Source organism: Mobula hypostoma, chromosome 14 (genome assembly GCF_963921235.1).
Source record: "Mobula hypostoma chromosome 14, sMobHyp1.1, whole genome shotgun sequence".
In the NCBI taxonomy this organism is placed as follows: Eukaryota; Metazoa; Chordata; class Chondrichthyes; order Myliobatiformes; family Myliobatidae; genus Mobula; species Mobula hypostoma.
Window position 1 is genome coordinate 17,185,232 of NC_086110.1, and position 17,913 is coordinate 17,203,144.

At 37.5% G+C, this 17,913-nt stretch overlaps 1 protein-coding gene across 1 annotated transcript in view; it reads left to right on the plus strand.

Moving 5' to 3' along the window:
- The first annotated feature begins 1,032 nt into the window (after window positions 1-1,032).
- LOC134356596 (palmitoyltransferase ZDHHC1-like) overlaps window positions 1,033-17,913 on the plus strand; it is a 38,365-nt gene continuing 21,484 nt past the window's right edge. The window contains exons 1-6 of the mRNA XM_063067556.1: window positions 1,033-1,168; window positions 3,719-3,765; window positions 6,927-7,130; window positions 12,053-12,228; window positions 13,874-13,975; window positions 17,784-17,908. Coding sequence (XP_062923626.1) covers window positions 1,033-1,168; window positions 3,719-3,765; window positions 6,927-7,130; window positions 12,053-12,228; window positions 13,874-13,975; window positions 17,784-17,908 — 790 coding nt within the window. The remainder of the gene's footprint in view (window positions 1,169-3,718; window positions 3,766-6,926; window positions 7,131-12,052; window positions 12,229-13,873; window positions 13,976-17,783; window positions 17,909-17,913) is intronic.

A 17,913-nucleotide genomic window follows, 5' to 3' on the forward strand; every position in this document is an offset into this window, starting at 1 on the left:
ACATTGACACCTCGTAGACTAGAAGGGGCCAGGGTGGCCTTGGCAAGACTCCGTGTTGGTACATCCAGGCTTAGAATTTTCCTGGAAGCCCCGATTTGTCAATCGCAGGGAGCCAGGTTATCAAGTTGCTTCTAGTTTACTGAAGTGCAGCTGTGTCCTTCAGGGAACTGTCAAAGATCCTGCCTAGGCTCTTGACTGGTTTTTCTGTCACCGTTGGAATCTGGCTCCCTCCCAGGGTAAAGCGGAACCGGTTGGCCACTCTTTCCTTCTTCAGGACCAGAGACCTGGACTTGGCTGGTTTAAAGCTCATCCTTGCCCATGAGATGAGCCATTCCAGCCCTTGAAAGAGCCATCTGCACCCAGGGACGGATGTTGCCATCACTGTCAGATTGTCCATGAATGCTCTTATGGGGGGCTGCTGAGTGCCAGATCTAGACTTGGGGCCTCTACATATATGGTGCCCAATATATAATTAAGTGAGCATGGTTGATTTTAAAGTTATCATGGAATAAAATACAACAACATTAGCAGTATTTTGCAGAAAGGGTCTCAGGATTATTGATTTAAATATATAGTGCAGTTCCTTAGAATACAGACCAAGTCTCCACTTGGCAGCTCATGGAGTAAGACGTTTTTGTCATAGCTCCATCTTTTACAACTTACTTTCCACTGCTAGATTCGTTTCAAGTTTGAAGATTTATTAATTTTGCTGAAGGATTTATGATTTAATTACGATGGCTGATATTCGATCTGAAACCGAAATAAGTGGCAAAACTCTTCCCAAAGCTCAACAAAGAAATCAGAGGAAGTTTCTACTTCAGAAAGAATGCTGTCTTTAATAGAAGCTATTAACGCGAAGATCGGTACGGTGGATACCAAAATCAATAAATTGACAAAATCAATAAATTGAAAAAACTATTCTTGCTGTTCAGGAATCTGGAAGATCGATATCTGATGCTTAAGCAGAGTGCTCACAGAATTGAAAGAGAACAGGAGTTAATGTCTTAAACTATTAAAGAGCAGGATTTGAAGATGGCTTTTATGGAAAAGAAAATTAATGAGACTACTTCGGAATTATCAAGAATTAAGAAGAAAGCGATTGATCTGGAAAGCAGAAGTCGCAGGATGAATTTACGCATACTGGGTTTGCCTGAAAATACGGAATTCGGTGAGCCATTAAAGTTTTTTTCAAACATTTTATACTCACTCTTTAGTGACATTCTCAAAGCCTGTCTGATATTGGACAGAACCACCAAATTCCACGTCTTAAACCTTCAGCTGAAATGAAACCACGTCCTGTAATTCTGTGCTTGCATTATTTCACAACCAAAAAAGCTGTTCTTCGGGATGCAAGGAAAAGGGAAAGCTAATTTATAACAAAGTTAAGATTCGTGTAGTTGAAGATTTTACCCCAGAGATTTATGCTGAAAGAATTAAATATCGGGAAGTTATGGCTGAACTTTTTAAGATTAACTGTTGCCCTTCTCTGCATTATACAGCTTGTCTGATGATTACTCCACCCAATGCTTGTCTAAGGTGTATTGACTCTCCAGAAGACGGTTGGAAGTTTATAAAGGAGTTTAAGTCCATTTCATAAGCAATTTGAAAAGTTGATCCTTAGCTGGGAGTTGTTTCTAATGGCTTTGATGAAAATCCGCTCCACGTTTTATGAGTGCCCAAACACGGACTCGGTTGACTCACTTAGATCTGTTGTTGTTTGCTTTAACAGTTAATATAGTTTTGGATTTAATGTATATAGATTTACTTTTTTTTTCTTTGATTTGAGTTAATTTTTAGTTGGGAGTTGTTTGTTACGGTTTCGATGAAAGTCCACTATATGTTTTACGAGAGCTTAGATATGGATTTGGTTGACTTTAATAGTTAATGTAGTTTTGATTTAACATATATGTATTCACTTATTTTTTTCTTTAATTGGTAAGTCTTTAAAATTAGTTGTATATTAGTTGGTTGGATTTATCCTTTTTTTTGAATACATGGTTGCGTATTTTAAATGGATTTAAGATGGCCGTCGTTAATTTGGTTTTAACTATTGTTAGACATAATATGAAAATAATTGGAATCTGTTTACTTTATGTATTCTTTGTTATGTCTTTTTCATGGTGGTAATGTGTTACTTTGTAAGCAGGGGCTGCTATCTGGAAACAGGGTTAAAGGATATTAGAACAGCATGCCATTCGCCTGTTGGATGGTTTTTGGGTTTCTGGGGGAGGAGGGTCAGTCTATTAAATTATTTTTTTTTGACTGGGCAGTCCTGAGGGTTTTTTTGTGAATCATTTTGCTTTTCTTTCTGATTGAGTCATGCTTCTCCCTTTTTTCGGATTTAGTTGGCGCCTGCACATTAGTTTAGTTTATAAAATTTTTAAATTAAACTTTAAATATGGATCTTAATAAAATGAATATAATATCTTGGAATTTAAATGGTATGAACCAACCTATTAAGCACAGAAAGATTTTTAAGAAATTAAAAACACTTTGTGCGGATATTATTTTTGCGCAGGAGACTCATGTCTGCAGGCAGGATAAAAATCGTTTTTTTTTAATTTTGGAAGGGCCCCTTATTTCATTCTTTATCAGTAAATAAAATAAGAGGGGTATCTATTTTTATTAATTCTGAAATCCCTTTTGTTCATTTTAATACTGTTACTAATTTAATTGGAAGATATTTAATTGTCACTGGTCTGTTATGTGGTTAGATGGTGGCTTTGGCGTGTGTATATGCACCTAATATAGATAGCCCTGAATTTTTAAAGAAGCTATTTTCTGTATTGCCGAATTTAAATGAATATAAGTTGATTATGGGCGGTGACTTTAACTGCTGTCTCAGTCTGTCGATTGACAGATTGTCCACCAATCTGTCGCTTCCTAATAAAGCTGCGACTTGTATTAATTCTCTTTTATTAGAGTACGGTTTGGTGGATATTTGGAGATTTAAACATCCTAAAGAAAAAAAACTTCTTTTTTTCACGTGTATACCACAAATATTCAAGAATTGATTATATTTTGCTGGACATGCGATTGGTGCCCTCTGTTGTTGAGTGTGCATATGATGTGATTGCGTTGTCGGAACATGCACCTATGAAACTAAATTTGAAGTTTTCTGATAATATTCAGATACCTCAGTGGAGACTTAATGTTTCATTGTTACAAGATTCAACCTTTGTAAATTTTATTAAAGAGCAAATTACTCTATTTTTTGAATTAAATACAACTGAGGGAATGTCAAATTTGGTTATTTGGGATTCGATGAAGTCTTTTCTTAGATAATTTCATACTCAGTAGGTTTAAGAAGGAAAACTAAGGCGGAACTTTTACTGATTACTAATATGATTTAAAAAATAGATAAGGTTTATTCAGTAATGCCTAGTGAAGATCTCTTTAAGGAAAGGGTGGAACTGCAAACACAGTATGACTTGCTTTTGACTTTTCCCATTGAACAGCAACTTCTTAAATCCAAAAGCCAATCCTATATACATGGAGACAAGTCAGGCAAATTATTAGCTGGTCAGTTAAAAGCAAATATGGCTAGAAGACAGATCCTGAAAATATGAAGAGCTGATAGAACTGAAATGGCAGATCCTTATGAAATTAATATTTATGGATTTCTACTCTAATCTTTATAAATCTGAATTTTCAAGCAGTATTACTTTTATGAATAGATTTTTGCAAAAATTGAATGTACCTAAAATTTCTGTTCCAGATATGAATACATTAGATGCACCTATTAAACAAGAGGAAATAGCAAGGGTTATATCCTCTTTCCAATCAGCTAAGACTCTGGGACCGGATGGATATACAGTGGAATTTTATAAGACTTTCACTGACATACTTACACTTCATTTATGTCAAATTTTCACTGATTCTATATCCTCTGGGACTCTACCGAAAACTTTTTATGAAGCTTCAATCTCTTTAATTTCTAAAAAAGATAAAGATTATCTGAATGTGCTTCCAATAGACCAGTCTCTCTATTGAATGTGGATTTTAAAATTCTCTCTAAGATCTTGGCTAATAGACTTGAGAGTATTTTACCTACTGTTATTTCCAGTGACCAAAATGGATTTGTTAAAAATAGGTATTCACATTTTAACATTGGAAGATTATTAAACATTATTCACTCTTCTCCATCCAAAGAATCTGAATGTGTTGTTTCCCTTGATGCAGAAAAAACCTTTGATAGGGTGGAGTGGTCTTACTTATTTGACGTTTTGGAAAGATTTAATTTTGGCCCGAGATTTATTTCCTGGATCAATTTGATCTATCATGCCCCTATGGCTGCAGTTATAACTAATAATCAAAGATCTCCCTATTTTAAATTATATAGGAGTACTCGGCAGGGATGTCCTCTTAGCCCTTTATTATTTAACTTGGCTTTAGAACCCCTTGCTATTGCTCTTAGAGATTCTAATACTGTTCAGGGTTTTAAGAGAGGGGACAAAATACACAAGGTTTTGTTATATGCAGATGACCTGTTAGTTTATATTTCAGATCCTGGGAAATCTATTCCTTCTATGTTATTTATATTTTCTGAATTCAGTAGATTTTCTGGGTATAAATTAAATTTACATAAAAATGAGTTATTTCCTATTAATAATTACTCAGATCCAAATCATCAAGTATTGCTATAAATTACTTTACCTATCTTGGTATTAAAATTACTAAAAATTTTAAGGACCTCTATAAATATAATTTTTTCCTTTAATTGAATACACCAAACAAATGCTCTTTAAAGGTCGCCTATGACATTATCAGTAATAGGTCGAATTAATGCTATTAAAATGATAGTTTTACCGAAATTCTTATATATATTTCAGGCAGTTCCTTCCTTTGTTCCTAAAACATTTTTTGACAGAATAGAATCCATAATCTTATCTTATATTTGGAACAATAAAAATCCTAGATTGAGTAAACCCTTATTGCAGAAATTTAAAAAGTATGGTGGTATGGCTTTACCAAATTTTAGAATGTATTACTGGGCAATTAATATTCGATATATTACTTTTTGGATTCACTATTCAGATATACATGAATGTCCTTCAAGGTTGGATTTGGAGGAAAACTCGGTGAAAGGGTTTTCTTTGGCCTCTTTACTGGGAGCTCCTCTTCCTTTTTTGTTTTCTAAGATTAATAGACAAGATTTTAATCCCATTATTAAACATACATTAAGAATTTGGTTTCAGTTTCGTAGATTTTTTGAGTTAAGTAATTTTATTCTTTCTAGTAATATCCATCTTAATTTTTTTTTAAACCATCAATTTTGGATAAGGCCTTTTTAATTTGGAAAACCAAGGGAATAATAACTTTTCCATATTTGTTTTTAGGGGATTGTTTAATGTCTTTTTCTCAGTTACTGGATAAATATGATTTATCTAACGTACACTATTTTAGATATTTACAAATTAGGAATTTTTTACGTGGTTTGTTGCCAAATGACCCTTCTGCTTATCCACCTAATATGACAGATACCCTCTTTCAGTTTAAACCATTTCAAAAAGGGTTGATAGCTATAACCTATAAACAGTTATTGAATTCACCAATGATATCTAATGATAAAATTAAACGTGCTTGGGAATTGGAATTTCAAGAGTCATTTTCAGATAATCAATGGAGTAAAATTTTTCATTTGGTTAATAATTCATCTATGTGTGCTCATCAGTCCTTGACATAGTTCAAGGTAGTCCATCGGGCCCATATGTCAAAGGATAAACTAGTGCGTACTTTTTCCAATATTAATCCTATTTGTGATGGATGTAATATTGAGGTGGCCACTTTAACTCATATGTTTTGGTCTTGTTTCAAGCTAGATGACTTTTGGAGAGATATTTTTAAAATGCTATCTAAAGTCTTGGATTTGGATTTACAACCTCATTTACTTACGGCAATATTTGGATTATCCCATCGAAAGCAAGAAATATTCCTGTCTCTGCTCAACGTATGATAGCCTTTTCGACTTTATTGGCTAAGAGAGCTATTTTATTGAAGTGGAAGGATTCTAATCCACCTACGGTCCTGTTTTTTGGATTTCCTCCATTATGTCCTGTTTAAGTTTAGAGAAAATGAGAAGTCAGACATTTGGTACACCTTTTAAATTTGAGCAGATATGGTAACCTTTTATTCTATATTTTCATTTGAATTGATTTATTACTCTTCCAATTTTTTTTCTCTAAGTGTTAGATTTGATCAGAAAGTCTTTCCTTTTTTCTTTGTTGTATCCTCCAAATGGACTGCCATTTTTTTTCTTTTTTTTAGTGCAGTGGGGTTTTTTCCATTCATTTTAAAATTTAAAGGTTTTTTTCCTCTCTTTATGAATTGATAAGAGGAAAATTAGTTGTCCCTTTAATTATATATCGCATATAAGCATATTCACTTATTACTATGTATAATTATGATATTTATTTCATCTTTTGTTTATATTGTTGCTGATATCTATATTTGAGATAATTCTCCTGTTGTCTGTATAATTGTTTTCTCTAAAATCTATAAAAAGATTAATAAAGAAAGAATACAGGCCTTTTTATAGTATTTGAGATATACTGTATATAAGTATGTAGGATTTCGATATCCTGACCCACACTCCAGTTCAGAAGGTGGTGGTAATGCATTTCAAAGCTGTTTGCAAGTTGCCATATAGCCAGAGGAGAAGAAAAAAAACTAAAAGGTGAGGGTGTGGCAGATGTGAAAATGTTTGTGTAAAGAAAGCCATCTCACATAATAAATAAAATCAAAGTGTATGCAGAGGGAAAGTGAATTGAAACTACATAGGAACTACTATGAGAATTCATTTTACACTCATGACTGGGTATAAAGTTAACACAGTGTAAACTGAATTGCCTCGACAGTGGAACTACATAACCTTCATTGCTATTTCAAAGTTAGCTTAGATATGACTTTTTGATGTTACATTGCAGATGGAGGGTAGTGAAACTGCACCAGAGGAAAATCGTCGTACTGGAAGACGCTGCACCCCCAGGCGCCCAAAGCTCAATGGTTGGAGCTGGCCACCACATCCCTATCAGATATTGGCTTGGTCAGCCTACTTGTATTTTCTTATCGTTGTAGTTGGTGTACTTATCCCTCTTCTTCCACGGCATTGGATACCTGCTGGCTACATTGTATCCTTTTTAACAGGACTGTAAGACCTTACTAGTATACGTTTAAGGAAGTAATTGCGCAGTCTAACCTGTTTCCTTGCAGTGATTTTATTTGCAAGTTGAATCATGCAAAGATGCTGGTTTCAGTTTTGGTGAGCATGGAAATGTAGGTGCATTTGAACTGATAAAGAACTGTAGTAGAAGTGGGTATTAATCATTGTGTAAAAATATACTGCATGCATTTTATGATTAAGTTTATTCTTCTGATTTAGCACATTTTCCTGTAATAAAGTAGAGTCTGAAGTGTTAAAGTAACTACAAGACCAGGAAATGTTATTGCAAATGGTGAGCAAGGACTGCCTGTCCCTGCAGGCAAACAGACAAGGGTACCCTATCATAGAATGGTTACAGCATAGGAGGAGATCATTTGGAGAATTGTGTTCATGCTCGTTTTCCATTCAAGTAGCTTGTTAGTTCTACACATTGGCCATTTCTCTGCAGCCTTACAAGATTTTCCTCAACATTTATTGATATTAAGGGAGAGGAGGTGTTGGAGTTCCTAAAATACATTAGGACGGATAAGTCCCCGGGGCCCGACGGAATATTCCCCAGGCTGCTCCATGAGGCGAGGGAAGAGATTGCTGAGCCTCTGGCTAGGATCTTTATGTTCTCGTTGTCCACAGGAATGGTACCGGAGGATTGGAGGGAGGCGAATGTTGCTCCCTTGTTCAAAAAAGGTAGTAGGGATAGTCCGGGTATTTATAGACCAGTGAGCCTTACGTCTGTGGTGGGAAAGCTGTTGGAAAAGATTCTTAGAGATAGGATCTATGGGCATTTAGAGAATCATGGTCTGATCAGGGACAGTTAGCATGGCTTTGTAAAGGGCAGATCGTGTCTAATAAGCCTGATAGAGTTCTTTGATGAGGTGACCAGGCATATAGATGAGGGTAGTGCAGTGGATGTGATCTATATGGATTATGGTAAGGCATTTGACAAGGTTCCACATGATAGGCGTATTCAGAAAGTCAGAAGGCATGGAATCCAGGGAAGTTTGGCCAGGTGGATTCAGAATTGACTTGCCTGCAGAAGGCACAGGGTCATGGCGGAGGGAGTACATTCGGATTGGAGGGTTGTGACTAGTAGTGTCTCACAAGGATCTGTTCTGGGACCTCTACTTTTCATGATTTTTATTAACGACCTGGATGTCGGGGTAGAAGGGTGGGTTGGCAAGTTTGTAGACGACACAAAGGTTGGTGGTGTTGTAGATAGTGTAGAGGATTGTCGAAGACTGCAGAGAGACATTGATAGGATGCAGAAGTGGGCTGAGAAGTGGCAGATGGAGTTCAACCTAGAGAAGTGTGAGGTGGTACACTTTGGAAGAACAAACTCCAAGGCAGAGTACAAAGTAAATGGCAGGATACTTGGTAGTGTGGAGGAGAAGAGGGAGCTCGGGGTACATGTCCACAGATCCCTGAAAGTTGCTTCACAGTTAGATAGAGTAGTTAAGAAAGCTTATGGGGTGTTAGCTTTCATAAGTTGAGGGATAGAGTTTTAAGAGTCGCGAGGTAATTATGCAGCTCTATAAAACTCTGGTTAGGCCACACTTGGAGTGCTGTGTCCCGTTCTGGTCGCTTCACCATAGGAAGGATGTGGAAGCATTGGAAAGGAGATTACAGAGGAGATTTACCAGGATGTTGCTTGGTTTAGAGACTATGGATTTTGATCAGAGATTAAGGGAGCTAGGGCTTTACTCTTTGGAGAGAAGGAGGATGAGAGGAGACATGCTAGCGGTATAGAAGATATTAAGAGGAATAGATAGAGTGCATAGCCAGCGCCTCTTCCCCAGGGCACCACTGCTCAATACAAGAGGACGTGGCTTTAAGGTAAGGGGTGGGAAGTTCAAGAGGGATATTAGAGAAAGGTTTTATTAGTCAGACAGTGGTTGGTGCATGGAATGCTTTGCCTAAGTCAGTGGTGGAGGCAGATACACTAGTGAAATTTAAGAGACTACTGAACAGGTATATGGAGGAATTTAAGGTGGTGGTGTTATATGGGAGGCAGGGTTTGAGGGTCGGCATAACATTGTGGGCCAAAGGGCCTGTACTATGCTGTACTATTCTATGTTCTATTTATTTATGCAAGGACAGAATGGAAGCTGCTTGTATCACATATGCAGATTACTCTCATTCCAGATTCTCACTGGTCACTTTATTGATGACAGGAGTGGAACTTAGTGTGGATTTCTGATGCTGGAGCCCATCCACTTCAAGGTTCAGACATGTTGTGCATTCAGAGATGCTCTTCTGCACACCACTGTTGTAATGCATGGTTACTTGAGTTACTGTCACATTCCTGTCAGCTTGAACCAGTCTGGCCATTCACATTTCTTCCCTTTTCTGATGTTTGGGCTGAGTGTCAACTTCATTGATTAATTCACTTAATTAATTAACTCTTAATTGATTTTCCCTTAGTTATATACAGTTGAAGTCAGAAGTTTACATACACTTTAGCCAAGTACATTTAAACTCAGTTTTTCACAATTCTTGACATTTAATCCTAGAAAACGTTCCCTGTCTTGGGTCGGTTAGGATCACTACTTTATTTTAAGAATGTGAAATGTCAGAATAATAGTAGAGAGAATGATATATTTCAGCTTTTATTTCTTTCATTGCTTTCCCAGTGGGTCAGAAGTTTACATGCACTTTGTTAGTATTTGGTAGCATTGCCTTTAAATTGTTTAACTTGGGTCAAATGTTTTGGGTGGCCTTCCACAGGCTTCTCACAGTAAGTTGCTGGAATTTTGTTCCATTCCTCCGGACAGAACCGGTGTAACCGAGTCAGGTTTGTAGGCCTCCTTTCTCACACACGCTTTTTCAGTTCTGTCCACAAATTTTCTATCAGATTGAGGTCAGAAAATGATGTCAAGTCTGATTCATCCTTGGGAGCAATTTCCAAATGCCTGAAGGTACCACATTCATCTGTGCAAACAATAGTACGCAAGTATAAACACCATGGGACCACGCAGCCGTCATACCGCTCAGGAAGGAGACGCATTCTGTCTCCTAGAGATGAACGTACTTTGGCGTGAAAAGTGCAAATCAACCCAGAACAACAGCAAAGGACCTTTGAAGATGCTGGAGGAAACAGGTAGACAAGTATCTATATCCACAGTAAAATGAGTGCTGTATCAACATAACCTGAAAGGCTGCTCAGCAAGGAAGAAGCCACTGCTCAAAAACCGCCATCAAAAAGCCAGACTACAGTTTGCAAGTGCACATGGGGACAAAGATCTTACTTTTTGTAGAGATGTCCTCTGGTCTGATGAAACAAAAAACTGAACTGTTTGGCCGTAATGACCGTCGTTATGTTTGGAGGTGTATGTAAACTTCTGACTTCAACTATACCTGTGACTTTTAGTTCTTTACCCCTTCACCAAAGGGGACAGCCTCCTACTATCCCCTCTGTCCAGACACCTCATCACTATCAAATCTACACTCAGGAGTCCTCTAAGAAAAGTGGTGCAAACTTTTGTAATATCTCTAATTGTTGTTTCACATTCCAGGAATCACTCTCAAATTTTTTTTTATTGCACTCTGTAAAACCTTCACATCTTTGCTGTCATGGGATGACCAGTACTGAATGTGATGCATATGTTTATAAAGCGTCTGCATGACTTCTGAGTCCAGTGTAACTTTCATATCTCTCCATGGGTTTACTCCCCAAGTTCATACTGGTGAAACTTTGAACTTTGTTGCTCACTGTTTGTTGTACACCTTTAGTCCACCTAAAACGTGGTGTTCCAATTCTAAAACTCCCTCTCCCCCTCTCCCCCTCTCCCCCATTGTGGCGCTCTTAAACCGTACTACTTTAACTTGTTTAAGTTTCTTCAGGTACAACACCATGAAATTTGATGATGCTCTGTTGAAGTATGGCTTACCAGTCTACTGGATCAGACACCTTCTGTCTGGAAGAAGGGGTTTTCTCATTATTTTTCCCACTGGTGTGTGTGTCGTGCAAACTTATCAGCAGCATCAGCAATTTCTGAACCACAAGTATACTTGTGTTTAACCCCTTAAGGCTGATCTAAATCCTACCCCTCCTCCTTATATGCAGCAACAGTTATAATATAATCATGGTGCACCTTCATTTGCATGTGGGTGGGCAAAGTGACTGAGCTGCAAAGACATGCAGGACAAATTTATGAATTATGAGAACCTTTAGGCTGAAAAACCCACAAGGAAGTATTTTTGTTTAATGGGAAAAGCATGAATTAATGACAGAATATTAAGGAAGAATGGTCAGTATTATCAGACATTTGCTTCAATATTAAATCTAAGCTTTAAATCTGAATACACTACAAAACATGCAACATAAGTTGGGGGAAACTACATTAAAGAATATAATAGTAAACAAAAAATGAGTCACCCCCCCCCCCAGGAGGAACTCAACAAGCCATAAAGCATCTATAGAAAAGAATAAAGAGTTGGTGCTTTAGGCTGAGGCCCTTAGTTAGGATTGAGACGTCGATTCTTTAGTAGAGCAGGGTTTAATACAAGCCGCCTAATGATTTTACCACCTTAGAAGAACTTACAAATGTTTTTTCAATACTCATGCATATATTTTGGAACTATTCACTTTTACAGTCCTAAGAAATATTAGCATGGATCAAATTAATTAAATTATTTTACTTGGGTGTTGGTTTGACCAGCTTAACACCAATAATGCAAGGCATTAAACTTGGATCAAAGCTGAAATAGCTGACTTGCGTGTCTTAATACGTGTATAAAACTACTGTATTTCGTAGTTCCAGCTTTAAAATTATAGCTGGTTGTTACTTGGCTTGGTCATGTCTAATTTTACTTCAGTGTTTTAAAACTGATGTGCAAAGAGTTACAAAATTTCATCCATAGCATTCAGAACATTTTAACCTTAACCCGTTTTAGTATTTTGGTGCTGCTTTTACTTGGCACTTAGGTTTTTATGTGATTGCGGCCACCGTTGACCCAGCTGATGATAACGTTCGGCTCAAGAGACGTAAAAAATTACCCCCAGTGTTTCGCTGCCGAACACACAAACCTATACTCCGGAAAAGTTACTGCCTGCTTTGTGAAGTTGACGTGTAAGTACCGAACCGAGTAATGGTTCTGTTGCTTAGAACTGAAAAATATACAAAGTAGAGGATCGGTGAGGCTCATTTGATCAATGGCAGTGTGACAGTTGGAGTAACACTTTATAGCACTAGCTGTAAGATGGGGTTCAATTCCCAACACTGTAAGGTGTTTGTATGCTCTCTCCGTGACTGCGTGGCTTCCCTCCAGGTACTCTGGTACCTCCTATATTCCAAAATGTATGGGCTAGGGTTACTAAATTGTGAGTATGCTACGTTTGTGTCCGAAGCATGCTGGTACTTGGGGGCTGCCCCCAGCACATGTGATGGAGTTGTTCTGACTGTGTTGGCCGCTGAGACAAAACAGTGCGTTTTACTGTATGGTTTGATGTTTCAATGTACATGTGACAATTAAAGCTGATCAGATCAGGTTTGAAGAACTTTATACCTAACCTCCAACCTTATGTCTTTGTAGACCTATGATGTCGTAAGCCATTAGAATAATACAAAATTAAGTATATTATTCAATGCAGATATAAAATTGTCTAAACTGATTTCTTTATGTCTACACCATTAATATTAACAGTTTTGGCCTCCAACCAGTAGTTATTTGATACCTTTCTAGTAACTGCAAATTATTGCAAAGAAATATATAACTGAGCAATAAATGTCGAGAACATGAGATGAAAGAGTGTTTGAAAGTGAGCCCATAGGTTGTGTGGGAACAGTTCAGTGATGGTACAAGTGAAGTTGCCCCTGGTTCCAGAGCCTGATGGTTGAGGGGCAATAACTGTACCTGAATCTGGTGATGTGGACCCTGAGGCTCCTGCACCTTCCTGCTGGTTTTAGAAAGTATGATATTCAGAACATCCAGGGTAAAACAACATGGTACTGTATTATCTATTAAACATAATACATTGGAGCACAATTAGGCCATTTGGCCCATCAAGCTTGCTCTTCCATCCATCATGGCTGATTTATTATCCCGCTCAACCCCATTTTCCTGCCAACTCCCCATAAACTTTGACACCCTTACTAATCCAGAACTTGTCAACCTCTGATTTAAATATTACTTGGCCTCCATAGCTATCCGTGGCAATGAATTACACAGACTCACCACTCTCTAGCTAAACAAAAAGTTCCTTCTCATCTTTGTTCAAAATGGAGTCCTTCTATTCTGAGGCTAGACTCCCCCGCTACTGGAAACATCCTCTCCATGTCCAATCTATCTAGGTCTTCCGATATTTGAATGAGATTCCTCCTCATTCTTCTGGACTCGAATGAGTACAGGCCCAGAGCCATCAAGCTCCTCTTCATTAACCCCTCCACTCCCAGGATCATTCTTGTGAACCTCTTCTGACGCTCCCCAATGAATATTCTGATCTGTGCTCTCCTTGAGACTTTGACTGTTCATCTGTTACAACTTCCCGCCATGTAGTTTCGTTACAGATGCTGTTTTAGAATGCTCTACAATTTGTAGGCTATTTGAACTGCAGTGTTAGTGTAATTTATTCATATTTTGACCAAATCAGAAGTACACTAGGACCCTACAGTTATTCCTCTGTGGGAAAAGTATAGAAGTTCCTATTTTTTCATATTTATTGTAATTTTAGGATGATAGATCATTATAGATTTTGTTTGTATATCTGATTCACAGGGGTTACAGGGCCAAGCACTGCAGACAATGCAACAAGTGTGTCTGTAATTTTGATCATCATTGTAAGTGGCTCAACAATTGTGTAGGAAGCAGAAATTACCGGTAAGTCAGATTTTTGTATGTTTGTCTTTTCTTTTTCAATGTTTTTATTGATTTCTTACATAAAAGAATAGAGTACAGTAGGAGATATAATCTATATCGATTACAATATATTGGAATCACAAATATAGGCTAATTACCCCATATCCATATTAATTAAATTTAAGCATAATATTAAGAAGAGATAATTTTATTATACAAAAAAATCTAAACCCACTACTAGAAAAAAAAAAGCTGTTTGGTTTAAAAAAAAGGAAAAAATCCTTCTCATATAGTAAAACATATTATTAGCCAACATCTGTGCTTAATAGCAAATCATAGATTTTGAAAGTAATTCAAAAACGGTCCCCACAATGTTAAAAAAAAAATCTTGTCTAGGTTCAGAGATTGAACAGCGGATCTTCTCTAAATGTGAGCCTGAGGTAACGTCATTTAACCATTGAGCATGAGTAGGCGGAGTGGCATCCTTCCAGTGAGGCAACAATGTCCTCCTGGCTGTAAGAGAAATAAAGGCCAAAATATGCCAATCATGTGTCTCCAAAGTAATATCATTTCCTCCAACAATACCAAATAAGGCAGTCAAAGGATTAGGTTTAAAATTTACTTTAAAAAGCACCAAAAAAGTTTGGAATACTTCCTTCCAATATTTTTCAAGACTCGGACAAGTCGAAAACATATGAATTAGTGAAGCGTCTCCATTGTTACATCTATCAGAATAGAGAGATATATCTGAATAAAAACGAGACAGCTTATCTTTAGTCCTGTGGGCCCTATGAACCACTTTAAATTGTAGAAGGGAATAACAGGCACATAACGATGAGGTATTAACCAATTTAAAGATTTCATTCCAAGTATCCTCAGAAATTGGAATCTGTAAATCTTGTTCCCAGAGATTTTTAATTTTGTCTAAAGGAATATTTCTCATTCCCAACCATATACCATAAATATTAGATATAGATCCATTATGAAAGGGTTTCAAATTAAAAATTGTATCAAGTAAGGCCAGTGATGTTGTGGGGTTGGAACTAGACTCTCTCACGGTGGTGTCTGAAACGAGGATGCTGTCTAAGTTGCATGCCATCTTGGTCAATGTCTCCCATCCACTACATAATGTACTGGGTGGGCACAAGAGTACATTCAACCAGAGACTCATTCCACCGAGATGCAGCACTGAGCGTCATAGGAAGTCATTCCTGCCTGTGGCCATCAAACTTTACAACTCCTCCCTTGGATTCTGATCTCTGGCCTTCAGAATCAATCATACCTTTCCAATGAAGTTCACAAATAAAAAGTTCCTTTGTTTGAAAGTGGTGAAGGCAAATTAACACTGAATGAGGTCGTTCTCCTGGAGGAGGTCTTGGTACTATGAGCTCGGTCTATTTTAGGTGGAGATTTTAAAATATTCGGAAATAAGTTAGCCAAAAGGTTTGCAAAAAATTCCAAAGGCTGATTGCCTTCCATTAACTCTTTAAACCCCAGAATTTGTAAATTATTTCTTCTGCTTCTATTTTGTAAGTCAATAATTTTCTGTCTTAATTTTTCATTAACCTTTGACTGTTCATCACAGATCTTTTCCAGGTCATCAGTCTTCCTATCCAACATCTTCAAAGTGTCTTCATTCTCTTTTATCTGTTTATTGTGTTCACTTAAAGTTTTTTGAATAGAATCCAATTTTACATCGATTTGTTTAAATTCAGCGCTGAGTTGCTGGAATTTCTGCTGGAACTCATCTGAAAGTTCATTTTTATGGTTCCGAAGTGTCTCCATAAAAGATTCCAAAGTTATAGAAGGGTCCTCTTCTTTTTTAGTAGCTTTGGCACCCCTCATAGTAAAACAATATTGTGTTTAAAAGTAAGTTTTCAAAACAAGTTGGAAACAGTAAATTAAGTAGAGTAGGAGCAACTATAAAAATGCTGCTACTCCATCGGCAGCCAGTAGGTTTCTCATGCTTGTCAATAAGAAAAAATATACATAGCTATTTCCTAATATTTTTGAGTGGAACAAAAATTGAAATTAAACTGTTATGACAATGTATAGTCACATGGTCCTGTTTTAACATCAGTAAATTGAAACTTGGTCCAATCAGAACCCGCTCAAACACAAACCAAGCTAAAGTACTTAAATTTTCAGCCAGACCCTGACCATCACTGTGAGTGTAAGTCTCGTATATGCTATTGATTGGAGGTATGATGTAATGGTCCTGATGTGCAGTAGTAAGTGGTGTATCGAGGGTTTTGCCTAATTCCGAGTGCTGACTTCTGTAGAAATTTTATTTCAGTTCATCTGTTAAGGTTTTCATTCAATAAGGTGCAGATGATTTAAACTAGTGTTACTGGACTCACTGCTGTCAGTCTTACTCACATTTGGGAGTGCTGGGTACCAAATAGATCTCCAAAGTATGTTCAAAAATCGTGTAACTGTACTTTGCACCTTGACATTTAAAAGCTGTGTTTGTTGTGAGGATGTACAGAAATATAATGTAGAAGGAAATTTACGGAATGTACTATTCACTATGCACTGAACGCTTTGAATATTGGAAATCAGAGCTGGAAAATGAATTCCTCTTTGCTTTTGAGATCAGTTTTGCAGGTACCACTGGATGAGGATATTTAACCTCCTGTTTGATTGTGGGACAAGCATAACATTTCATTTTTCAGTTCAATATTATTTTGCTTTCCCTGATTAAGCTCATCCCATCTCAGCATTTGCTTCAGTGTCCAGATTTTGGTTATTGGTTTTCTATTGTTATGTACCGAGATACAGAGGAAAGTTTGTCTTGCATACTGTTCATATAGTCAAATGCTTTGAAGTAGAACAAGGTTATACAAGATGATGATAGAAAATAAAAAGTTACAGAGACCGTGCAGTACAGGTAAGCTGTATAGTGCAGCATCATAATGAAGATTGCAAAGCCAAGAGTCTACTTTATTTCACAAAGGAGCTGTCTTATAACAGCAGGATAGAAGCCACCTTGAGCCTGTTGTAGTTGCTTTCAGACTTGTGTATCTTCTGCCCAGTGGGAGGGGGAGAAGAAAGAATGGCTGGGGTGTTGGAGTCTTTGATAATGCTGGCTGCTTTACAGAGGCAGCAAGAGGTATAGACAGAGTTCATAGAGATGAGACTGACTCCCGTGATGTGCTGAGCCCTGAACACAACTCTCTGCAGTTTCTGCAATCAAAGCCAAGACATGATGCATTCAGATGATCTGATGGCTCTGCTGTACAGCGACAGAAGGTTTTGGAGAATATTCACAGGCAATAACGAGCTGCTTAAAGGTTAACAGATTGGCTGCCATGTTGATTGTGTCAGGTGGACCTCACCACTGTAGACTCTTGCCAAAGACCAAAAGCTAAGGAAGGTGTTCCCATTTCCTCCCAAATGGCAAAGGTGGGTTAATGAGCTGCTGTAAATTGCCCCGAATGTGCAGGTGAGAGATTGATCCGGGGAGCTGGTGAGAATATGAGGAGGATCAACAGTGAGAGTACTGCAAGATTGGTGTCGATGGAGAGCGGCTGTAACGGGCAAAATGCTGGAGGAACTGGTCAGGTCAGGCAGCATCATGGTGAGAAATAAACAGTCAACTTTTCAGCCTGGCCCCTCAGGACTCGCTTGACTGTTTATTGAAGAAAAAGTTCATATTTTCTTAATCTTTGCTAGAATTGCTCAGCCATCCCTTCTGCACCACACCTGTTCAATAGGCTCTGAGGGCAGGAAATCGTAGAATTTTAACAGTTCTGGTCACTGATGTCTTTACAGTGCGCATGCTTTAATACTCATTCACTTGATGTTTTGAATCTGCTTTCTCATGCAGGTACTTCCTGAACTGTGTTATCATTGCTCTCCTTGGTAGTGTGGTAATCGTCATCATTTCAGGCTTTGTGCTTGTTGCATTCTTCATCAATCCAAACCTGCTTCGAAGCAACCCAAAATTTGAATGTAAG